This window comes from Macaca fascicularis, chromosome 3 (assembly GCF_037993035.2).
Source record: "Macaca fascicularis isolate 582-1 chromosome 3, T2T-MFA8v1.1".
Taxonomy (NCBI): Eukaryota; Metazoa; Chordata; class Mammalia; order Primates; family Cercopithecidae; genus Macaca; species Macaca fascicularis.
The window spans coordinates 139617676-139644630 of NC_088377.1; the positions used below are offsets into that span (position 1 = coordinate 139617676).

At 35.3% G+C, this 26955-nt stretch overlaps 1 protein-coding gene across 4 annotated transcripts in view; it reads left to right on the forward strand.

Moving 5' to 3' along the window:
* Positions 1-3083: 3083 nt before the first annotated feature.
* HGF (hepatocyte growth factor) overlaps positions 3084-26955 on the forward strand; it is a 72132-nt gene continuing 48260 nt past the window's right edge. Inside the window, exons 1-6 of one of the 4 annotated variants that reach the window (XM_065542405.1) lie at positions 3084-3227; positions 3490-3634; positions 10683-10848; positions 14787-14899; positions 16288-16402; positions 21305-21447. In XM_065542405.1, the coding sequence (XP_065398477.1) occupies positions 3090-3227; positions 3490-3634; positions 10683-10848; positions 14787-14899; positions 16288-16402; positions 21305-21447 (820 nt within the window). In that variant the 5' untranslated portion in view covers positions 3084-3089. Of the gene's footprint in view, positions 3228-3470; positions 3635-10682; positions 10849-14786; positions 14900-16287; positions 16403-21304; positions 21448-26955 lie in introns of those variants that run through there. The other 3 variants (XM_065542406.1, XM_005550369.4, XM_015447843.3) reach the window with 3 other exon arrangements.

Below are 26955 nucleotides of genomic sequence, written 5' to 3' on the forward strand. Positions count from 1 at the left end.
GTAACATCAAAGATCACTGATCACAGATCATCATGTAAAATAATAATGAACTACTTGAAATATTGCAAGAATTACCAAAATGTGACACGGAGACACAAAGTGAGCACACGCTGTGGGAAAAACGGCACCAACAGACTTGCTCAATTCGAGGACACCACGAAACTTCAATTTGTAAAAAAACACGTTATCTGTGAAGTACAATAAAGTGAAGAGCAATAAAATGATGTATGACTATGTAAGGCAATCAGTAGATGATGGGAAAACAACAGTGTATGATGTAGAAAGAACAAAGAGAATGTGTTTTCAAAACAGACTAAATTAATAGCATAATTAGAATTTCATTTGAATATTTCTTTATAGTTTTACGAGATTTAAAATTGTGTATTGATTTATTTTATAAATTATTATGGACCACCTCCTATATATCCAGTCTTAGACTTATTTTGGTGATTATATTCTGGAACATGTGATTCTTCTCCTCCTGGGGTTAAAGAAAATGTACACCATCCTATGGAGTATGACTAATCTGAATCTCACACTTGAATATTACTTCGGGATCTTAAACGCAAGTTATTTAAGAATAAAAATAACTTACCTATGTTTCCTCAACTATAAAATGAGAATTTTAATAATCTTAAACTTGTTGTAAGAATTAAATAATTTTCAATGGTATGTAATATGATGCTTAGCATACATTAAGAGCTCAGTGCATATCAGCAACAATTTCAGTAAAGAAAGACCAAATAAATTTTGTCAAAAAGAAATACAAATAAATTACGTAGGTTTTTAGTTGTATTTACCATATTTAATATGACAGTAAAAAAAGTCCTGAAAACGTGTGACCTAATAAATAAGTTTATTCAGTTTTCTAATGTCCTGAACCCCTTATCCTGGATGGATTTTGCTCCTAACTTATAACAATAATTTACAACCCTGACTCTAGTTTTTTCTGAGAGAAAAAAATAAGTAGAAACACTGTTCGTTTTCTTTCCTTACCTACAGGAATTTACTTACAGAAAAATCTAGCTTCTTTTAAAAACAGCCTTAATCCCTTGTTGGGCCAAGGGAAAACTTTTCCATTGCTCACTGAAGTTTTGCTAAAAAAATTACTGACAAGGGGCAGATCAATAGGAGAAAAAGGCATATACATTTATTTGATCATAATTTTATACAACACGAGAGCCTTTAGAACAAAGACCCAAAGTTACAAAAGAAATTGTCCATTTTTATGCTTAGGTTCAACAAAGTGTGGGCAGGTGTGGAGAAATACAACTGGACAAAGGGAATATGATATCATGCTAACAAACTGAGTGGGGATGCCTGGCAAGGTGAGATTCTTCCTGGTATATCTGCGCAACACTCATTCCTTCTGGCTATGGGGCAAGACCTTCTCTGGAATGGGGTCTTATGAGCTACGATCAAACAAGGTAGGTCAGATAATGTCTTTATGGCCAGATTTCACACAGAAAGTTGAGGTGTTAGAGTGATATGTTTAGGTTTTATGGCTGGTTTGGGAAAAAGGGTTCTGGTTTCTAGGAGCCACCTTGGGAAAGAGGGATTCTAGTTTCTACGGCTCGCCTTTGGGGAGAATGAAGGGCTGGAGACTGGAGGGCAAGAGAAGGTCAGAGAGAGCTGCTTCTGAGGTCTTCACTTGGGGTATCATTTTTCTGAGCCCCTACACCTTAATAGAGCACAAGAGATGCAGTGAAGCAATTCAGAGTCATGGTCAGGCAATACATTGAACTGAGATTTCCCAAAAGGTCTAATGAACAGTAAAAAGAAAGTAAAATGGATCCTGGGGACACCAAAGAGAGGCTGACAAATGAATTTTAAGTAAGGAGAAAATGATAAAAGAGAAGGATTAGCAATAGAAATGGGTCATATAAAATAGATCCTTCAAAAGGAATTTGCTTAATCCCTAGCTTCTCCAGATATCCCACAACCTCAGGGACTTATCAGGCAGGTTGTTTTTCCCTGAAAGTTAGGGTAGGGGAGCTGGAGGACAAATGAAGGTGGTATGTGGAGGGAAGGCTGTTCTGTGGATGAGTTTAATTCAGCCCCACAATTACTTCTGTACAGCTACACACTGCTCTAGTCATTCCCACATTCGGCCTGCTTTCTCTTCCTCTGTGGACAGGGGCACTGTTCTCTAATAATATCCATCTCAGAGAGACACAGGGGCAACTCTCCCTCAGCATCCATTAGAAATAAAGCAGGCTCTGGCTTAAAGTTACCAGAGCATCCACCTGTGGGTGCAAAGACAAAATCTCTGAATCAAGTGAGCGGTCTGTGCAATGACCTTAGAAAGATTTGATACCTAGCAGTCCCTCCATCCCCATACAAGCGCCTCATCCTTCCACTTACACTTTGGGAAGCTGGCTGTCGTGTACAGGCGGATGAAGCTGGAAAAGAGAGACATAGTCAACACTCATGAATTCAAACAGCTTGAGGGATTTCTGGTGAAAGTCAGTCCTAGCCAGTGCATACGTATGTACACACCAACATGTGTGAATATGTGTTGTGTGCACGTGTGTGCCTGTACAAGGACACATGGCATATTTACCTGTCAGGGACAGGCTGTGGACAATGACTGTTTCTTGGACTTTCTCTTAAAAAGTCAGATCAGACAAGTTTATTTTGTATACTTTGGGAAAATGTGTGGTATTTCGTGAGTTTAGCACAATTTGTGGGGGGAAAACAAAAACAAAAACAAAAAAACTGCTTTCTCTGAGCCCATGGGGCAGGGGTACATTTTTCATCTGACAATCTGCGTGCTTTTGTTTTGCTTGCTTATTTTGGCCCCACAATACCACACCCTTTTCTTACCTAACCTTTTTCTACCTGGGCTGGACTTGCCTGGGCTCTCCTCCCTGGCCCCTCTCCCTCCTCTCCCAGGTCTCTAAACCCCTAGAGAACCTGTGTCAGTGTTTTGAATCCCTCAATTGCTCTAGCAGGAAAACTAGACAGATTAGGAGCTGGGGCACATTTGGCTGAAAGACAGCTCTTCGCTTTCTTCTTATGCTGCTTCCCCTTCCTCTTTTCCCAAATAGATATATAAACACATGTATTTTCCTGTTTAAATTGAGCGAATGGTCCTCTGCCTGTGCCTTGATTTAGCTATTGGGCTCAGCCTTGCTCCTCCCTGCCTTACTCGGATAGGAGCCACTGGGATCTGGAGCTCCAGCTTCCAAATTGAAGCTGGCCTCAGGCCAGGTGACCTTTTCTTTGTAAGTTTCTTTCCTAAGCGTGGGGTTGGGGGGAGGCGGGGAATGGGGGAGTGCAGGGATCTGTTTGGTGGTGTTGAAGTGGGGGGGCGAGTGAGGAAAGGAGGGGGCTGGAAGAGAGTAAAGGGCTGTTGTTAAACAGTTTCTTACCGTAAGAGGGAGTTCAGACCTAGATCTTTCCAGTTAATCACACAACAAACTTAGCTCATCGCAATAAAAAGCAGCTCAGAGCCGACTGGCTCTTTTAGGCACTGACTCCGAACAGGATTCTTTCACCCAGGCATCTCCTCCAGAGGGATCCGCCAGCCCGTCCAGCAGCACCATGTGGGTGACCAAACTCCTGCCAGCCCTGCTGCTGCAGCATGTCCTCCTGCATCTCCTCCTGCTCCCCATCGCCATCCCCTATGCAGGTTAGTTTCCTTCTTCTTCTTTATTATTATTAGTATTTAAGTCTCCTGCTAACCTTCCCTATTCCTTTTAACACCCTCTTTTTATCCTATTCCCAGCATCCTTTCTGAACTCAGTATGTAGTATAGGTTTCTAAAAGCTCTCATTATGCTTGCTTTTGACATTCTTTTTTGTTTGTTTGAATAGCATTTAAAATGATAATTAACTTTCCCTCAACTCCCCTGCACCCCCAACCCAAGCCCTGTCCCACTTAGCCTAATAGTTGTGGATTATGGGATAGGGTTGAAGTGCTAATACTGGCTGAACTTGGCTGCTTTGGACTAGTTTAAAGCTAAAGAGAGGGTCTGGTCTGAAGAGGCCAGAGTGATGGTCAGTCCAGCAGGAAGTCATCTTTTTCCAGAGAAAAATTTTTCATAATAATCCACTATTCCACATCACCTAGTCAACATTTGAGGCCAAATTACAACTTTGTACAGGTTTTCATTTTCAGGAGGCAGAATAAACTGATTATTTGCATATCATAAAAATGAAAGAGAAAGCCTCTTTTTGAAGATCTTATCCCTTCTGGGTGTGGATGTCTGCCCTTTGGAAACTGCAGTGCATGAAGACTTTGATTAAAGCTGCAGAATTGCCCCTCTCTGTCTCCCACTTTCTCCCTTGGGTTTGCCGATTGGGGAGGAGTCGCTTGAAAGTTCATATTGCCTGGAGGTTTAGAGAACTCATTTGCTGCTTTGGGAAGTTTCTCTTGTTATCAGGGCAAGAGGAAACATCTGTATTTTGTTGTATTATCATTGTAGAGGCTGAAGTGCCAACGGGAGAAGGCAGTGAATATCAAGGGTGGGCACAGGGGAATAAAAGAGTGGAACAAATGCCCAGATGGAGACATGGCCTTTTTACAATATAAAAAAGGAAACTGGCTGTATCTTTTGAGATGTTAAATATGAAATTTATCAGGCGTCAGATCTAGTTTTTGATATGGTACAAAAGTTAAAAACCTCAAGAATTTGCTAAATGAAAAGGAAAATCATTCAACCCACCTGGTTTTCTTTTATTTTGTGAAGTGGCCCTTTTGGAAAATGACGCTGTTTGGAAGGGTCACTTTGAAAGCATTTAGGTAAGATTTCTGAAGAAGTTAAAAAGAAGTGAGTTCAAATCAAGCAGGTTATCATGCTTGAGATGTGTCATGTTAAAACTGCTTCACAGGATCGGGTGCGGTGGCTCACACCTATAATCCCAGCACTTTGGGAGGCTGAGGCGAGCGGATCATGAGGTCAGGAGATCAAGACCATCCTGGCTAACACGGTGAAACCCTGTCTCTACTAAAAATACAAAAAATTAGCCAGGCGTGGTAGCGGGCACCTGTAATCCCAGCTACTCAGGAGACTGAGGCAGGAGAATTGCTTGAACCTGGGAGGTGGAGGTTGCAGTGAGCCAAGATTGTGCCATGCACTCCAGCCTGGGCAACAGAGAGAATCCATCTCAAGATGAAGAAGAAAAAAAAAAAAAGTTTCACAGACAACTGCTGGTTTAGGGGATTTTGAGCTTAAATTGAAATAATGGCTAATATTTTGAGGGTTTTCATTTTTAAAGATTAAAATGTCACTGTTCTGAAGTAGAATCTGGTTACCTGAATTCATCTGTGCGAATGTAAGGGGAACACAGTATGGAAAACCCAAACAGTAGATCAACCATAGGCAGTTTCTATTTGTTTTTGGCATGCATTATGAACTTTTGGCAGGAGACATACATTGATAATTATATTTCACTTGCCTGATGTAGAAATGACTGTGTTTCCTGAGTACAGGCAGAATGCAGCCCAAGAGTGCTGGCAGGCAAGGAGAGTCCAGTTGGGAATTACAAATATGCTGTGAATAATTCCTGAAGTGGATAATTCTAAAACTGTCATCAAAGGAGGGTCCGCCTTTGTTTAGGTGGCCAGTTTATTTTGATAGTTTTTTAAATAACCTTTAAAATAAAAAACATGGGTAGCCTCTTAAACACATAAAAGTTTGTTCTTTTTTAAATGTCATTTAGTATTGACTATTTAGAGGTTTCTTTTGTTGTTGTTACTAGCTTTGATTATAATTATTTATTCTATGAATTTATATTTGTACATATTATAAAATAACACATTGTTAGGAAAGAAGTATATACTGTAAGTTGACAACCAGTTATCAACAGAATACATTATAGAGATACTTTTTTTAAAAGCTTCTTAAGAAATATTCAATATAAAGGGCCCAAGCCATTTTTGTAGGAGTTAGCCTATTTAGAATTACCCTCTATTCACTCCCACCTACATGGGAAACAAATATCCAATCCACTGTAATAAAATAAGCATTAAATGAACACCTAATGTTCAAGAGTATGTGGGGGATGTAAAGATGAACAAATGAGAAAGGAACTTAAATTTGTTGAGCAACCGATATGAACCAAGTAGTAAAGTATATCTTACTTAATTCTAATAAGATTGGCACTATTGGACTCATTTTGCCTCAGGAAACTGAGGTTCAAAGACCTCAGTTATCTTATTTCTTTGTGAGTTAAGGGACAGAGCTGAGGTTCCTACCCAAATCTATGTGAATGAACTACGTTGTGTTTTTTTTTTTCTTTTTTCATTTATATTGAAGCCAGCAGCAGCGAAATCAACTGAAACTTAATTTTAAAAAATCATTTAACTAAGTGATATATTAAAAAAAAAAAAAACCCGGTTAGAAATACTTTGTACTATGGTTGAGAGTTCATTTCTAGCATAGAGAATCAAACCAGGTTAAGGGGTCATATGGTACTAAAGTCCATATGAAAAGATAGATGGTAGAATAGTCAGTACCTTAGCGCAGGAACACAAGTGGGCCAAAGTACAGAGGTTCATAAGTATAAGGAACGTCCCAGGAAGGACCCCACACAGCAACTGAAGGCAAGCATTTGAGACAGAAGTACTGGGCATGTGATGCGGAATATTGTCTGTGAGTGGAAAAGTAAGATGAGGTAGAATGGATAGGACTGAATGTGATGCTCAACCATGTGGTCTTTAAAATGAACATCATGGGAGCAGCTGAAAGTTTTTTGTTGAAAAGATACTTGATTGAAGTTGTTCTTCAGTGTGGTTGCTTCAGTTCCTGTGTGGAAGGAAAGTTGTAGGCACAAACAGACTGTGAAGGTGGAGGCCAGGATTAGGCTTCTAGAAGAATGAAGCCTTAAATAAGAACTGGAAAGAAGGAGAAGGAAGAAAATACCTAGGGAGGCCCCTCAAATCACACTGGACATCACTTCACTTTGTAAATCCCCTTGGAAGAGATGATGGTGCAGCTTCTCAAATACCAGCATTTGATTTACATCTGACACAGTCTCTGTCTTCTTGGTATCTTTATTTGTGATATTGTTGCCTTCTCTAAATAAGGGGAGATCACTGCCAATTTGCAAAAATCCATGTCTTAGATAATAATGAAAATTTAGATTTCTATTTGAAATTCTTGGCTTTGGAGAGTTTACAATCTCCAGTCCCAACCATTCCCTTCCATTAATTATTTGTGTACTTTCATCTTAACATCTTGCCACTTCAAACTGTTAATCACTAATCATGTGGATAGGTTTCTCAGAATATGTGGAGCCAGATTCCTGCTTCTTTCCACACCCTGCAAATCCTTTCCTTGCATGATTTTCCTTTGAAGTAAATGGTTAGTCCACACAGAGAAGAAAATATATGAGGTACTGAGAGAAATGAGTGTGAGGTGCTGGGACTAGAGGGAGAAATGTGTCTTTCTTCAAGCACCTTGATACATTTGACCCTAGTTTCTGTGTGTAGGTTTTCACTAGGATCCTAATGATTTCAGTTCTAAGACAGGGACTTTAGGTTCTTCAGGAAATATAGCTTCCAGAATGTTTTACCATACTGGGAGAAGAGGAAAAAGGAGTTGTAATTTAAAGCACAGGAAAGCATGACAAATTTGTAGTGATCTCTCACCCTTTGATTTCATTTCAATATTTTGTTTATACACTTCAGCTAACAGTCACGCACAAAAAATAGTAGGGACAAATCTGATCCAAAGATATTTTTGAGTTTCTTCCCAAATTAAGCTTGGCTTTTAACTGTTTTCAGTAAAACAAGCATCAGTTGTTAATACATATGGAAGAGAAAGTTGAAACTATTTTCAGCAAAGGAATTTTATTTTCAGATGCTGTTTTTGAATGACTTCTGTTTTGAATTTTTCTTTTATTGAATAAGGAATTAATTTTATAGATGTGTGGATTACATGATGTACAATTAGCTCCAACTTCATATTTTTTAGTAATTAGTTACTGGCTTAGTATAAATGACTTAATTAAAAGGGAAAGTTTCTATGTCATGAGAACAAAATAGTGAGAAAAGAATTCTGGTGTCTGGTTCTGATTGCCCCTGATAGCTTTGTAGCCCCAGACAAGCTTTTCACTTCTATTTATTATCTAGTAAAGGGAAATAATAGATTTATTTGTTTTTCAAAATGCTTTTTGATCTTTAGATGAAAGGTAGTGATTGGAAAATTTGTCAGCAAGCAAGGGTAGACTGTTTTTATGAGGTACAACAAAACATAAACACATTTCAGTAGGACAACTGAGGAGATTCAGAATTAAATACAATCAACAATTCCATGGAGACCTCCGATCTCCAGAATCTTCTTCATGGCTTGCCTTCATTTTGCGTGGCATTGGGAAAAGAAACCAGAACATTGACCAGAGATTTTATTTCATTTGATACATTAAAATATATTACAATTTAATGTTTGTCTTAGACTTTTTGATTTTTATGCTTTTCCCTCACACTTAGACGTGTATACTAAATACATTATACATCAGGCCAACTTCAATTTTATATTTTTAGTTAATACAATTATACACATATTTGAGAAATATGTGTACAAAACTCTTCTATTTTGGTGAACAGTTGTTTCATAGATTTTTTTTCAGCCATTAACTATCATTTATTTCTAAGAAACATTCAAATTTATACAGGAAATTATATCACTATTATGCTATGAAGCATTTCAAAGCACCTTAGAAATAGGGTAATAAGGTCAAAGGAAAGAGAAACTCTTAATGGAAAAACTTATTTCCTATTAACATGGTTCTGTGACAGAAACCAAAATTTGAAATGAATTATGCCTTCTTTGCTTGGAAGAATAACAGTTCCTTCTTCATGCCAGAGATTAAAGGATAAAATTTCAAAAACAAAACTAAAACTTTGCATATCTATAACATTTAAAAAATCCAAATTGATTTTCAAACATTTACTTAAGGTTATCAAGTCAACATAACTTTTATATTTTAGATTGAGAAATCGGGGTGTTAACATTTCAGGTAATTAAAGTCATTTGGCAAGTCAATAAGATTGCCAGTGTTATACAAGGCATTTGGTCCAAAGTCAATAAGATTGCCAGTGTTATACAAGGCATTTGGTCCATGCTCAATAAATAACATGTTGACAGAATTTTTGGTTAATTTAATTTTCATGTTAAAATGTCTTATAAACTGTATCTGTTGTACCATAGCCATTCTATCCTGTAAGGCAAATAAAAATTAAAAATGAAAGCATCATTGCAGAATTAGTATTATCTTTTGGAGACTCTGCTTTGGAGTTTTACAGAGATTCAGAAATTTAGAGGACCTCATGTTTTCTCTAATTTATTGCAGCCTTCAAATTAGGATGGACACTAATTAGTAGCATCTGCTCATCTCATAAACCAACTGGAGCCAGTGGTTGCTGACAAACTTAGAGTATGATGGCATTTTTGGTACCTCACTCTGCTAGGTGTATTTCCAAATTACGTGCACATAAATTTTTACTCTCCTTTTTTGACACATTTCAACACAGATACAGATCAGGAATGTATTTCCTGCTCTACTGTCCACATTTCTTCTCTACTGCTAGCTCTAAACCAAATCTTCAGGAAAATGCTACATGCCATATTTCCATTACGATCTTAGCAATTCTTAGATACAGATGGCATGGTCAGTGGTTCAGAGTGGTGGGTTTCCAATCTGAGATATTCTAAGTGGTCAATTAATTTTTTTTCTATGTCTTGGTTTCTTTGACTGAAAAATGAATGTATCCTTACCGCCTTTAGTATAAGCATGTTCGAAAAGAATTCACAGGCAGAGGAACACAAGCACATCTATCCTTATTACACAATAGTTGCATTCTATTCAACATTTTGATCTGCATTGTGAAGATGCTGATCACTAACAGATTGGAGCTATTTTGGGCAAATGGAGAATACAGAGAACAAGTTTTTGATACACTAAAGTTATCCATAAGGTTAAGTCTTTTAGAATGTTTTAGTTCTGTTTTTCAGGTTTTCAGTAGGAGGCTTCATGCTATCTAGGCGCCTTGTATTTTCATGAAGAAAAATGATATTGCTACATTAAAGGATGAAGTTTTACATACATTTGATTTACAGCATTTGGCTTGATCTCAAGACAAATAGTTCAGTGATACCAAGAAATAGTGTCCAAAAGCACAGAAAACATTTATGCATTAAATGAGGAGAGAGGGGCTAAAATATGAATAATATGAAGGACTTTAAAGAGTAGGTCAGAAGAATTTATCCACTGCACAGTTTTTAGTGAGAAATTTCTCGCCTGTCTTTGTGTTGGTTTATCTCATTAAATACTATAATGTACATGAGGACCAATTGTAGAAGGAAATGAAAAGGTTAATTATAAAGCATGATATGATATGCTTCTAGCACTGATATTTGCTTTCATGATGTTTGGAAAATATCATGTTATTTATTTCTTTAGTGTGAACTCTGTCCTGATTTTTAAAAGTTCCCTAATTTGAAAGAATGTAAATGAGTGACTCTACATGACAAGTTATTTGTTTTTACGTGTTTACAATATTCCTCTCTTTCTCTTAATTATTCCCTACCTCACTCTGCTCCTAACCCCTGGAAATCTAGTATATTGTTAGGTAAAATCACTGTCTTGTAGATGATTCTTGGGATTTTTTTAATATAGGAACCTTAAAAACATTTCTCCAATGTTTATTTTTTTCAAACATTTTGTATTTAATAGAGGGACATAAGAAAAGAAGAAATACAATTCACGAATTCAAAAAATCAGCAAAGACTACCCTAATCAAAATAGATCCAGCACTAAAGATAAAAACCAAAAAAGTGAATACTGCAGACCAATGTGCTAATAGATGTACTAGGAATAATGGACTTCCATTCACTTGCAAGTAAGTTACTTCATTTTTGTTCTTAGAATAATTTTCCAAATATAGCATGCATGTATTATAATCATGTGTCTCTTTTGTGTTGTAGTCATTGTGATTTGATCATAAGTAACTTTGATTCTAGATTTAACTCACTACAAAGGAAGACTTAGCTCTCAGTTTATCGAAACATAGCTTGAGTAAGGGAGAGTACAAAAACTGTTACCTTCTAAAATCCACAGTGGCTTTGCTTATGGAATTTCTTTTCTCATCTGATGAGCAATTGAATTTGAGTAACTGAAATAAAATTCAATTGGCTCTGATCTCCCTAATATTTTAAAATATCTATTCAGAATAACCTTTTTTTTTTCCCTTGCAAGAGGAACGGAGGAATTTTTAGAACAGAAATTGGGCAGCAGCCAAAATTTACTTCAACTTTATTATATCATTGCTTTTAGGGATTTAAATAAAAGGTGTTGAGAGAATTAGTTTAAAAATTAGAGAGACTGGTGTCAGCAGAGACTGTTTAAAAGAAGAGGATAGCAATGGTAAAGTTTCAGGTGAAAATTGATGGGGCAGTTTAAAGAGGCATGAGGGGACTTAAATGGAGAGTTTCATGTCTTTTGACAGTCCCTGTGTGATCTCATAGGGAAGAATTCCTTCCTACAGGGGTCCTTAACCCCCGACCCCTGCCACTAGTCTGTGGCCTGTTAAGAACCAGGCCTCACAGCGGGAGTGAGCTGCAGGCCAGTGAGCATTACTGCCTGAGCTCCACCTCCTGTTGTATCTGTGGCATTAGATTCTCATAGGAGCTGAACCCTATTGTTAACTGCACATGTGTGGGATCTAGCGCGTGTGCTCCTTATGAGAATCTAATGCCTGATGATCTGAAGTGGAACAGTTTCATCCCAAAACCATCCCCCGCTCCCTGGCCCCCCCACCCCACTCCACCCCCTTGGAAAAATAAACCAGTCCCTGGTGCCAAAAAGGTTGGGAACTGATGCCTTACTACTTTGCCAGTGATCCCAGAGCATAAAACTTTTTGTTTTGCACTAAGAGGGTGACAATTTCATTCTAATAGTCTCCTAACCTGTCAGAAGAAGACACATTTTTTTAGTTCTTCATTATCTTCCCTCACTTATTTCCCAGTCTTTCACTCCCTATTTTATCTTTTTTTTTTTTAAATAGGGTCATGCATAAAATCCTCTACATATTAAATTCTACTCAATTACATTTAGGTAGTGACCCGTAATGTGACCACAGGGTTTAGTAAGGTCATGGCAAGCGGTCCTAATTTCATCTTGCCTTTTTCAGAGAAATAAATGTTATGGGCCTGAGAGGAAACAGCATGGTCAGAAAAGATCTTTACCAGGTTTAGGTTGAGGAAAGACTATCTGCTTTCAATATCTAGAGTGAAACTGCCAATTTCAGGGAGATAGTTCCTGGCAAGGGGAGTGGGAATTGACTTTGCAAGTATATTCCTATGATAATTCTGTTTCATTCCCTGAGTTTCCTATAAAAGCCTTGCTATTGTTAAAAATAGAGACAACTACTCTCAATCAACATCTCAGCTGTGTAGATTCATGGAGATGCTCCAGCAGTTGAGGAGGATACAGTTGTATTTTCCCCTCTCCGGGTTGGAAGAGCAGGGTGAAGGGAAGGAGAGGACACCTCATTGCTGATTTTTAACTTTGAAAATAAACTCTCTTGGACCTACAAGTAAGGAAAGTATTGCTACCATTCAATTTTCACATTAGTCAACCTTATACTTAGGAAAGAAAAACTTTCCTCTTATTTTATTTAGTAGGAACTAAAATGATTTTACTAGAGAAGACATTAATAAATTAGTAAGTGCTCACATATTCCATATATATGAAATTTCATACTTTCCTACCATATTTTGGTTGTTATATTTGGTCTCCAAATTTATGGCAACCTGTGCAGAAAACCACAGGTAATATTATGTATTAGAGCCAAGATTTATTGGCCCAGAAATGGTAAAATCCTCCTTGTTCATACACACACACACACACACACACACACACACACACACACACACACACACACACACACTTATGTATTTGGAATTATTAAATATGTTAGCTATACAGAATTGAATTAACATACTATGATACTACGAACTTAGGGTCTTAATGAACCAAAGGATCTTATTTGTAGACATGTTATATAAAACAGAATTATTTTAAAACAATGAAAAATACCCTAAACCACTTATAAAATACCAAAGAAGTGTGCAAAACCATCTGTGAAGTGAATGGGTGTGAGGAGGAACATTCTTAAATACTGTTTGTTCTTGAGAAGATATCAACAATATTAGTTTTCTAGAGATTCAAATTCTTCTTTGCTGGGTAGGAAAGATGACCAAGAATGTCTGATTCAAAGCTCTTCAGGAAATAGCTCATTCATGAATTCACTTAAAAGAATAAGATAAGAAGCTTTCCTCTTTTAGCCATGGCTGGCAACTGCTACTGGAATTGCCTTCCTGCCATAAACAACCAGGAAATAGACAAAAGAAGCTGTTGAAAAGATTACAACTAGAACGATGTTAAGATAAAGACTCTAAAAGTCAAACCTAAAAGAAGATGCAACTCATGGAATTTGATGGCTTCCACCCACTTTATATGGAAGTGTAAAACAATATAAAAAACACATTTCTTAAAGAATTTGTCATTGCATTGGAACGAGAGAAAAGAGTGAATGAGATCAGCAAACTGGAAATCTTGTTACCCACTTTACAGATAGAATTACTTAAAAACAAATTTTTCACTTTTTTGGGTATTTATCATTTTGTTATATACATAGATTATTTTAGTGAACAACGACAAAAAAAATACTTAGCTATAGGAATAGTAGGGGTGGCAAGTTTTCGTAACTTTCTTTGAGATGTTATATCAAAAAGATATCCTCTAATATTACTAGTTTTCTTTAAATTAAAATTAAAAATGCTTAGCACTTTGGGAGGCCGAGACGGGCGTATCACGAGGTCAGGAGATCGAGACCATCCTGGCTAACACGGTGAAACCCTATCTCTACTAAAAATACAAAAACTAAAAATTAGCCCGGCGCGGTGGTGGGTGCCTGTAGTCCCAGCTACTCAGGAGACTGAGACAGGAGAAGGGCATGAACCCAGGAGGCGGAGCTCGCAGTGATCGGAGATCACGCCACTGCACTCCAGCCTCGGCGACAGTGCAAGACTCTGTCACACACACACACACACACACACACACACACACACACACAAAAGAAAGAAAAAGAAAAACTTATATAAGCAAACCTATTTAGGAAATATTAGCTTAAATAGTTATCCTCAACATTTTCATAGCTTTTAATAAACTGCAATGTTTTGTAATTCACCAAAAAGTTACATTATATGCAAAAATTTCCAAACACTGGTTTCAGATCCCACTTTTTAGGAGAATCTCCTAGGGCATTGATATATCTAATGCACCTTAGAAAATGTCATTTTAGCATATATTTTTTACAGTTATACACTTTGTAAATTACTCCTGATATCTCAGATATAATTGAGATAGCTTAAATATCTCAAATATAATACCATTTTATACAACTGCGGATAAAAATCATCCAACTTTCTGTGAAGTTACAGAAAAATAAAGCCTTCAGAAATAGTTCAAATAGTTGTGTTACATATTGATTTTGCATGTTAAAACTGTTATTTTTCTACAAGTCTTTTGGAATAACATGAGAAAATTCCAAGGAGTATTCAATCTGATATTTAAATCTACTACTACAAAAACTTAATTTTGTTCTTTCTTGCTTGGCTATCAAAATGGTAGGTTCAAATTTTACTCATATTTTTATTATGTATATGTAATTATGCGTTCATTTCTATATTGTCCTCCTTGATGAACCATATGCCCTTTCTTTAAATACTGTATAAACAGTAGTATTTCTTCTTTTCACACTGATGTTTTTTTCAGGGCCTTTGTTTTTGATAAAGCGAGAAAACAATGCCTCTGGTTCCCCTTCAATAGCATGTCAAGTGGAGTGAAGAAAGAATTTGGCCATGAATTTGACCTCTATGAAAACAAAGGTAACTGACTTCTCCCTAAATAGTGCATAATAAAGTATAATGAAATACATGTTGTAATTTCCTGCCAGAGTGGTCTTTCTCACTGATTTCTCTAGTATATATGAGATATCTTATGTAGTCAATTCATCCATTAAGACAGTTGAAACTAGTATCTTGACTATTTTTAGTATGGTACTTTAAGGAAAACATTTTCAAAACTTTTCATAATCTAGATTCCTTCCTCCCTCTTTGTTTTTTTGTTTTGTTTTGTTTTGTTTTGTTTTGAGGGGGGGTGAGGAGCATCTCCTAGAACTGGCATTCTCGGTGTTCATTTTAGAAAGTGCTACTTTAATTCATTAGTTTAAAACACTTTATATTACAGCAAATTTTGAGTTTGCTACAGTATTTTGCATTTAACAATGTTGGATAACTAAATTATAGTGATGATTACTGATAATAACAAAATATGGAGATTTTGGATACATGAGTTGGGACTATGTTTCAACATATACTTGAAAAATATTTAAAGGAGGAATTGAGACCATATTATTTGTTGATTGCCTATTCTGGTGGTCTGATATTGTATTCACTAGGTATTTACTTTGTTCAAAAGCAGAATCAAGTAAATGAAATGAAAGAATGTTAACTGTGTCCTATTAAATTTGGATGCATAACATGGTAGAATATGTAGATGTTTTCAAGTTAATAGGGTAAATGTTTAAATAAAATTAAAAATAATTTCATGGTAGAAGTTAATCTTTATATATATAATACTACAAATCCTAAACATAATTCATGATCTAGTATAAGACCGTTCTTACTTCAAACTGTCTTCTAGCTTGCTAACAACTGCATGTACTATTATTTGGTAGGAATATATAGGTTATTACAATTTGCTTGTCATATCAGTTAGCAGTGGAAATGTTTGCAAAAATATGGAAAAAAATAAGCAAGCTACCTCATGCATATACATATGTAAACAAAAATCAACACAATTTTACTAAGAAGGACAAAGTAATTATCTTAGGTAACTTTTTGAATTCAATATAGATTTTAAAAATCATTTAATTTTTGTTGCTAATATTTTCTTAAAATGGTCTATATATGTGAGCAAATCAGAATTGCTTGGCTAGTTGAGTATACAGACTATGTTAAGTACAGAGACTGCTCTCTGGAGTTATCTATGCATATATACACAAAATAAAAACTTCTCAATCATCTGTTTGTTTTGGATTATTCAAAATGTGTTATTTTGAAAATACTAGTAGAAGCTTTAGGCAAGAAATTTCAATGTTATTTGAAATAGTTTACAAGAGTTAATTACTTACAGGTTTGAATGGATTTTTTTTTTCTTAAATACAGCATATGTTTTGCATAGTTGCAATAATTTTATCTGCTTTCTTCAATAGACTACATTAGAAACTGCATCATCGGTAAAGGACGCAGCTACAAGGGAACAGTATCTATCACTAAGAGTGGCATCAAATGTCAGCCCTGGAGTTCCATGATACCACACGAACACAGGTAAGAACAGTATGAAGAAAAGAGGATGAAGCCTCTGTCTTTTATATATGTTAACAGTCTCATATTAGTCCTTCAGAATAATTCTACAATCCTAGAATAACTTAGCCAACTTGCTGATTTGTATTACAGCAAGGTTTATATGAATTCATGACTGATACTTAGCAAATGATTAATATGTTAATAAAATGTAGCCAAAACAATATCTTACCTTAATGCCTCAATTTGTAGATCTTGGTATTTGTGAAATAATAATGTAAACCTCATTTAAAAGGATTCTACTTCCTCTTTCTGTCTTTGAAAAAGTATGGCACTGTGCAGGGGTAGAGGCTGACTGTGAAAAGTGAGAGGTAGATGAGATTCTTACCTTACTGAAAGCTGAGGGTTCTTTAACCTTGGTGGATCCCAACATTGGTTGCACGTTAAAATCACCTGCTGCAAGCCCTCGACGAATCTTACTTAGAAGATGACAACACAGAACAATTAAATCAGAATCTCTGGGAAGAATAAGGCACCAGTATTTTTTAAGCTCCCACCATGATTCCAAAGTGCAGCCAAATTTGAGAACCACTGCTAGAAGTTCAAGCTTCAGATTGACCAGCTTTTCCATCTCACCTATTGCCTAAAGACCAGATTGGATAAATGTGTTCATTACAACAGATGGATACTATTTAGAGATGAGTAAACACAATATACTTAGGCTCGTCAGACTGAGAGTTTTAATCATCACTGAAGAAAAACATAGATATCTAATACTGACTGGAGTATTAGTCAAGGCTTATTTCACATACAATTTTATCAGAAACCAAAATAGTTTAAAACAAGTCTCCCCTTGTTAGTAATGCTTTGGAGGGTTTACTTTACCGTGTATCGTGCTGAGCAACGTACCTCGTTAATCTTATTTACTCATCATAAGAACCACACAGTGGGTAGTTTTATTGGTTCTATTTTAGCTACATGACAAAACTGAAGCATAAAAACACTTAGTAAGTTTTCAGTGTCATGCACAACTAGAAAGTCGCATGGCCAGAATATAAGCCCAGTCACCATCACTCTGTAACCTATGCTTTTAACAACTTCAGGGCATGAAACATTTGGCCTATCAGTAGGATCCATGCTGTGATTTGTTTTTGCAGTGGTGGTGATGACTGCCTTGTTGAATCCACTTTTTATTCTATTCCATTTTGGGGACATAATTCTGCAAGATGATTCTAATTAGGAAACAGAGATGAGTTAATTGACCAACACAGAAAGAAAAAGAGTTTGTTGCTCCATACTGGGATTAAACATATGATCTTGGCCTAATTAACACTAGCTAGTAAGTGTCCAAGCTGATCAGCTCTACTACATTTCAATAACAGAAAACAACAACTTTCAAAATTAGTTACTTAACAATTATGTCGAAATACCTCTAAAACATAGTGTTTTCCTTACATTACAAAAACAAAAATTATGATTGGTTTTGTCCTTTCTTGAGAGTTTGCATGGTGTTACTCCCTGCATAGTGAAGAAAACATTTTATTCAAGTAGGTGGATCTAAGTTTTTCATGAACAAAGGAATAACATTTGAAATCAATCTTACCCTACTCCAGGAGAATGCACTGGACTGACCTAGTAGAGGTCTTATTTCACCCTGAGTTTTCTATGGTTGCGATTCTCCACTGGAGGAGTAAATATGAAATAGATCTCCCTGGGAACTGGCTTCCCAGTCCAATCAGCTATTTTACCAATGAACACTTCCTTGTGATATAGATGTTTACAGCTGAGAGGATCCAATATATTAATAAAATCCTTTTTTGCATTCAATGAGGGAAACACATAATTTTCATCAATTAGCAGCTTATTGGAATATCTGCATGATGTTTTAACACTTTTAAGTGTTGACTAAAGATTAATTTTACAGAAAATAGAAAAAGAAAATATGTTTCTGTCTGGAGGAATGATTTATTGTTGACCCCTAAATTGAAATATTTCACAAGTGGCTTAATGGAAAGATGATGATAGATGATGAAATTAGTGTAGAAGCTTAACTAGAAAATCAGGTGACCTGATATCTACATCTGTATCCTTCATTGGCCACCCAGCATTCATTAATGAATCAGATGATGGAATAGATCAAGTTTCCTAGGAGCACAGTGAATATTAAAAGAAAACAAAGGGAGTCTAGCACCTAGAAGACCTAGTTTATATTTCAAAGTATATTTGGATATAACCCAATTTTAAACATTTCCTCACTTATCTCTCTTAAAGCCTTGCCAACAGCAAGGACAGAGAACCAAAAATAGTGTATATGTGAATAAATGCTTATTACAGAATCTGCTGACTGGCACATGCTTTGTGTGTAATGAGTTCTCATAAACACTTGCTGAATGAACACACATAAGTGAAATAGCACGGCGAGGCTTCATCCCTTGGTCAAATATGGGGTGCTAAAGAAAATCAGGCGAAACACACTGGGACACTAACAAAAAAAAAGTTAATTTAGGTAAAAGGTAAAATACACTATAGAATGAAGAAAAGAGATGACCCAGACTGCTCTTTAACCTTCATGTCTTAGAGAGTAATTTGATATGGATTGATTCAGAATTGTGGAAAGGAGCCCATCTTTTCTCTTCATTTTGATTTTATTAACTCCAATGGGGAAACTTTATTCATCTGTTGGCCATATCTACTTTTGATTTCTACATTATTCTCTCTTCCTTTCTACCTGTATCTTTCCTAATAAATTGTTGACTGATTAATTCACTACTTCTTCACAGCTTTTTTTGGCTTTTCAAATCCACTGGAAAGGTATACGGGTGTATCACTTTGTGTATTTCAGTGTGCATGTGTAGAGGAGACTAAAATCCTCTCTCAAACTATAAATATTGAGTATTTGTGTATTGAACATTTGCTATAACTACTAGGCTTCTTAAATAATCTTAATATATAAAATGATATAGAAAAAGGGAAATTATAGTTTGTATTACTCATCTAAGTGAAGAAATTAGAACCCAGGGAGTAAATAAACTGTCTAAGGACTAAGGTCGTATAACTATTTAGGTGATAGATATGGGGCAACTGTATGAGTTTTATGATTAACAAGTAACTTCTCAACACTGTACTGTATCAACTTTTCCATGAAAGAGAGCTATAGTATACTTTGCTTAAATAAATTTGATTAGTACATGACTTCTTGAAAACATATAAAGCAAAAGTCACATTTGATTCTGTCAGAAAAATGAGTAAGCCATAGCCCAAACAAAAGATGCATTAAAATATTCTGGAATGATAGAGCTAAAAGTAAGAAAAATGACTTTTTAAAAAAGTTAACTGTTAGGAATTGTGAAATTATGCTGAATTTTAGTTGCATTATAATTTTTGTCAGTCATACGGTCTGACAACGTGTCTTATTTCTATTTCCCCATATGAAGAATGCTGGTGAAGCAAGGATATTAACTGTTTAGATGCATTGAAGTTGCATAATGTGGATAATGTTTAATTGGTTCCCTGAAAATGTTTAGTTAGTAATAAGTGTCTTACACTATTTGTTTTGTCCAATAATTTATATTTGTTGAAGACTTAACTAGAATGCACTCATGCCAAAATGAAAGAATTTCATTGCAAAATATTGCTTGGTACATGATGCATACCTGTATTTGTTTTGTGTCACAACATGAAAAATGATGGTTTATTAGAAGTTTCATTGGGTAGGAAACGCATTTGAATGGTATTTACTAAGAGACCAAAATCCTTGGACTTCACTCTACTTTTAGGGCCATTTAGAACTCAAAGTCTCAATAAAAGTAGAAATAAAGCCTGTTAACAAAACCCAAACTGAATATTAAAAATGAAATGGAATTTCAAAGAAATGTTTACTGGTATTACCTGTCGATGTATATTCTTTATTATGATCTTTTGTGTGAAGTCTGGCAGACAAATACAATATCTAATTGTTGAGTCCAATATCACAAGCAGTTCAAAAGTATAAAAAAGACTTGGCCTTTTCTGATGTGTTAAAATACTTTATGCTGGTAATAAAACTAAGAGTAGGGCACTAGAAATTTTAAGTGAAGATAATGTGTTGCAGTTACTGCACCCAATGGCTTACTATTATAAACCAAAATTGGGATCACTAAGCTCCAGTCAGTCAAAATGATCAAAATTATTGAAGAGAATAAGCAATTCTTTATTATGACAGGGTAGATAAAGTAGAGTGTGCTTAATGAGAGGTAGCATTTGCTAGGTGCCAATTACTCTATCATCCATTGGAACTTCTCAAAATAACCATATAAGGTGTAAGATGTTAAAGGTTATGGTTATACTCAGTGCACAGGTAAGCTAATAGGCTGAGAGAAGCTAAATTACTTGCTGGGGTCTCACAGTAAGAAAGTGAGCTGAAGTTTCAGCCCAGATTTAATTGGATTCTGGGCTCTTTATTCATGTTACTTCATGAATCTGTTTCTCAATTGTGCAGAAAAAAGGGGGCTATTTATAAGAAAAACAATAAACAAGTAATGATCGCAAGTAATGCAAGAAATAGTAAGATTTCAAAATCAGTGGCAGCATTTTCTCAGTTCTCTCCTAAGTGGCCTTGCTCAATCACCTGCTATCTTTTAATGGAGTTTTGAAATTATGTTTCAAACAACATCGATTAAGTTCTAGAATGTTTGACTCTTAGCAAATTAAGAGGCTAATCGTTCTAACTTGATGGTGAATATGGAAATTCAGCTAAATGAATGTTAATAAAATTCAAAGGTTTTAAGGATAGATGGAAATGACAGAATTTAAATTAAAATATATGAAGGAATATAAGATAAAGGATTTTTCTACTTTCAGCAAAAACATACCCACTAATTAGCAAAATTAATAGGCCAAAAAAAGTTGCATGCTCTTATACTGTAATGATTATCATTTTAAAACTAGCTTTTTGCCTTCGAGCTATCGGGGTAAAGACCTACAGGAAAACTACTGTCGAAATCCTCGAGGGGAAGAAGGGGGACCCTGGTGTTTCACAAGCAATCCAGAGGTACGCTACGAAGTCTGTGACATTCCTCAGTGTTCAGAAGGTAAATAAACCTGAATGCCATGTGGGCCATTCTATTCCCCCTATGTGTAGAACTGTAACTCACATTAAAGGTTAACAGCAACGAATCAATCATAATAAGTATGTTGTTCATGCAAATGCAACTACAAATAATAATTTAAACATTTTTACACAATGTTTTTAAAACTGTTGGATTATCACCAGATTAATGCACAATAACAGAGCAAGTTATCAGTTTGAATTTCAACACTGCCTGAGACATCCCTCTGGGGAAAGTGAAAGAGAGGGTTTACTTACCTACTGTCTTGAGCTCACATACCTCAAAATCTACTTACTGTGTGGCACCTGAAAGGAGTTGAATGAAGCTTAGCCTTTCATTAGCAATGCTAATTCTATTCAACCAGCACCTGCTTCCACAGAAATTTTGTCAAAACTATTCTGAAGTGGTGTGACAAGGGCATATGGACCCAGAAGAAAATACAGTATAAGAAGGGATCACTGGAAGCTTGACCCCATGCACGTTTTGGTGAAAATGTGCCTAGAATCTGACACATAGACTGGAACTGAGTACCATTCAGCATAGGATCTGAAGAGATCAAAGCAATGGAGCCCAAACTGTCTTGAAGGCAGGCACCTTAAATCCATGTCTGTGTTTTCAGCTCTTCTCACAGCATAAAAGGGCATTGTCCTTACTTTTGCAGTGGAAAACTGAATGACAAGATGGAAGAGTAACCATTTCAGCATTGTATGTGGTTTCATTTTTCTTAGTTATCTGGTTACTGAATAGCTGGGGTTTTCAGTTCTGTCAGAAACTCTAAATTTCTAAAAATCTAAGTGAAACATGGATGAAACTCTGTTAGAAAATTATTAGGATTTCGAAGTATTTGGGGAGGGGGACTACTGGAATGCTGTCCAAGTTTTATACTAAGATATCTTACCTGTTTGTTATTAACCAAATATTTTTTAAAAATATTTCCTCCATAAATATTCATTTAATATTAGGTTGATATTTATCACCTAAAAAGTAAAGGCTACTGTTAGCTAATTGTCACAGAGAAGGATTTGTTTTCTGTTGTTAGTGAATTTGAAATCCTTGCCTTTATGTGCTAGAGCCAGTTCCATCTCTGTTTGTAAATTCTTACTTTCCATTCCATATCATATTCTGTTCCCTATAACCTCTTCATTGTTTTCTTTTCTTTTAAAAATAATAAACTTTTCTATGATCACGTTATGAACAAGTCTGTTTTGTATGAATAAGTCTGAATGAATTAATATTTGTCTTAAACTTGCACATGGAAGAAAAAAACACCCCTACTTTTAAGGGACTCTCTCCTATTACAGTTTTCTGAGGTTGAAAATCATTGGCAAGGGGTGTTGTTTGACCTGAAAAAGTGTTTTCAAAGACTGGTACCTTGGCCAAACTTTAAACAGCTTACTGTTTTCATTACCTGCCTGGTTCTTGTGAGAATATGATTTTTCAACTCTGGGTTTATATGAAAAACATTCATCAAAATATACTTACCTACATAGGACTGGACTGCTAGGCGACATAGATTAAAAGTGCTAGAAAAGAAGTCCTTGAATAAATCCTATTTTCAGTTATTCTTATCTCATTAGAATGTAACTCTCTAGTATCTTAATAATTTGAAGTCATCACACCTCCCTTAGAAAAGGGCGTTGCTCATTGGTATTGATGGTATATGATGCTGTTGGTCACCATGGCACTAAAGGTTGCAGACATGTTCTTTCTGGAAATAATTAGTGGCCTGACAAGCGTGGAATAACTCTCCTGTGGGAGAAGGGAACCAACATCTGCCCTGTAGGTTAAACTTATTTCAGAGAGCATGAGTTAAACTGTGGTATTTTAAATTCAAGCTAACACAAGCAACATGTTAGCAGGATTTTAATGAAAAAGATCCAAAATAAGAAGCATTGTCAAAACATTGGCAGAGAAAAAGAGTGACTTTTAAAATCAATAATATAAAATATACAAAATAGTATAGACATGATATAAATTTCTTTTAAAATACATATAAGGGGGAAACCTCAAAATCCAGAGTGCTTAAGTTGTGTAATAGATGGGCCATTTCTATCCATGGATACAAATTAAATGGTAAGTTATAAAGGTTATTTTATTATGGCTAAGGTAGCAACTATAAAATCATTTTGCATATTTAAAATTAAACAAGAAAAACACCCGTGATCAAACTTTAGACGGTTCAAATGAAAAAGACATATAGAACAGTATATCTTTTTTGAAATTTTTGTAACCATGCTTAAAACTTGGCTTATAATCACCTGAAATTTGTTTAAAATTAAAAGGATTGTGTCTGATAGTCAATGATTAATATTATTTTCTTATAATTTAAAACTTTAAAATATAGTAAATATTCCAAAGGAAAACAAATATTCTTTGATCACACTTATCACCTTTCAGTTAGGTAAGAGGAATAAGTTCAATAGATCTATTTTGTGAATGTTGACTATAGATAATAATATTATATCATATATTTAAAAAATGTTAAGAGACTAGATGTTAAATGTTCTTACCACAAAAATGCTATGTAAGGTAATGTATATGTTAACCAGCTTGATTTAGTCCACTGACAATGTATATATGCTTCAAAACATCATGTTGTACATGATAAATATATACACTTTTATTGGATAGTTTTCAAAAAGAACCCTATAGAGTTATACAAAGAAAATAATTAGTGCTTGATTCAAAAGTTTTAGAAAGTTGAGGTATGTAAAATCCAATTTCTTGCTTTAGCGTTTGCTTGAAACTTAAAATAAAACAATCATTAGTCATTGGAACTGATGTCATTTCTAATGATTGTCAAATGACCAAGTCAATATATTTTAATTAAGCCATAATCATTATTTTAAAAAATACATTACATTTAAAATCCCAAATAATACTGACATAAGTTTATGTGTATAATTTGATACTCTAAGTGAAGAAAAACTTTCTAAAACAAATATTAAATGGCAAGTTATAAAGATTAAATGGCAACTTATGATTTATTTGTAAAACTTTTATTTATATATGTAAATGTATGAGACTGCTTATATTTTAAACATTTAGTTTTGTTGAAGGAATCACCTGCATGGATTTTTCTGAGATTGTCTTTAATGTAATAAAATAAACACTAATTAAAAATAGATTCAGATACTTTCAAAATAACTGTTTTAGTCTGTATACTTATATCACTCCTGTTTTATGACTGAGAAAAATGAAACACATTTTTAAAGATTAGTTGGTTAGTATGATGAAAAAGCTGTTAAATTAATCCTCTGTGTTTTGTAATTTATATACAGTTTTTGTAGTATTCTAGTATTATTCAGTCCAGAGCTGTACTTAGAAAAAATATTGAACTGATGAACAGAAACCATTACTCTGTGAGTTTTTGTGATCTATCTAGGGCAGTAGTTAGCTTTTTCTTTTTCTTTTTTCTTTTTTTTTTTTTTTTTTTGAGGAGAACTTGCTGGATCAGTTAAATAATGTACTGACAGCAATAGAAAGAGCCAAAGGGCATTCCTACATGTAAACTGTTACATAGTTTATATGTTCACCTGTTTCCTTGAGTACATGGACTTGGTTTCACCTGAACTGCTTGATTTTAAGAAAATTTAGAAGAATCTGAGAATTCCCAGTTTGAAAAGTGAATATGAGTTAAAAATTTGACTTTCCTGAGATAATTCTTACGAATAACTTGATGATTTGATTCCATGGTAAAACAGCCAACTTTTCAGCCATTGACTTTGGATAAGGTATCCAATCTAGTTACATTCCCATGCACTTTCCCTGCAATGTTCCAGTAGATGAGACTGCAAAAGGAGAGCAAGTTAACTGTTGTAAACAAAAAAACAGAGGGCAATGAGGACAAGCTGGTAGGGATACCAACTTTCTAAAGTTATTGCTATCAGTATATCATAAAGTATAACCAGCTAGAATATGTAGAAAATAAGTTAAAATATGTAGAACAAAAAGGCAGTTTGGGATAATGAAAAAAATACTAAGACTGTGGGTCAGAAGATTTGTGTTCCAGGCTCAGGTTTAACATATTGTGTTTTAGGTAAGTCTCTTAAAACTTTTGTGAGCCTTGTTTTCCTCACTGTAAGAATCAGATGATACCTTTCATGTTTGTTTGTTTGTTTGTTGTTTTTGTTTTTGTTTTTTTTTAGACAGAGTCTTGCTCTGTTGCCCAGGCTGGAGTGGTGCAGTGGTGCCATCTCAGCTCACTGCAGCCTCCACCTCCTGGGTTCAAGCAATTCTTCTGCCTCAGCCTCCCAAGTAGCTGGCACTACAGGCATGTGCCACCATACCCAAGCTGGTCTCAAACTCCTGACCTCAGGCAATCTGCCCACCTTGGCCTCCCAAAGTGCTAGGATTACAGGCTTGAGCCACCACACCTGGCTGATACCTTTTATGTTAAAATTATGGTATAAACAATCAAATAATATGTTACTATAATATATCTAAATATCTCAATGCAATCATGACATGTTTAATTCCCACCCCAACAATAACTTTCATTGCTTTCTAAAATGTAACGTTATTCTTGATAACTTTTATTTATTTATTTTTAGGCCCACAACTGCAATAATAACTCTCCCTTCACTTTACTATCAAGATAGCATAAGTATGCTTCTGATTTTATGTTATTTTGTCCCTTTATAATTTATCCAACTCTCATCTATTCAAGGTCCCAGTAAAATCTAGTCTCTCCTGTGAGAGACTAGACTGACTAGTCTCTGCCTAGACTATGACTGCCAAATACTTAGAACTTTTACAATAGATCCCATTATCTAGAAAGTTGCAAAGCAAAGTGAGGTCCAAGTACCAGCAGCAGCAGCAACCCCTGGGAGCTTCTTATTAATGCCCCAGCCCAGACCCACTGACTCAGAACTTGCCTCTTAACAGGATCTCAAGGTGGTTTTATGCACATTCATACTTGAACAAGCATTGATCTGCCACACTCATAACGAAAAGTGGTCATCTTATGGAACTATCTGTTTCATTCATGTAGCTATGTTTTCTTAAAACCATTAAAATGTGTAAGTCAAGGAAAAAAATTTATAATATTGCTCAATGTAGTGATTACCAGAAAATAATTCTATTCACTCGCATTAGAAAGGAATATACTATCATAAGCTGCATTTGCTGAAGAAGGCATAATAGATGTAATCTCTTTCCTGAGTACAAGAGTAGAAATTGTATATATGAATACTTATCTTTTATATGTGACCCTAGTACTCTATTGTACATTTCATTCAATACAAAGGAACAAATAATGATAAATGCTGCATCATTTTCCTTGATGGTATCAAACTTTGTGTTCTTTAAAAAAAAAAGAGAGAGAACTAAATGAACCTGTTAACCATTCAAATGGAAAGCTGAAATGTAACATTGCATCACCTGTGTTGATCATTGCAATGACCTTGGCCAACCTGAGCACCTTTATTGATACGCTCATGGACTTCACTCATTTACAGTTCAGATGCTTATTGGGTGTAGTCTGGGGAA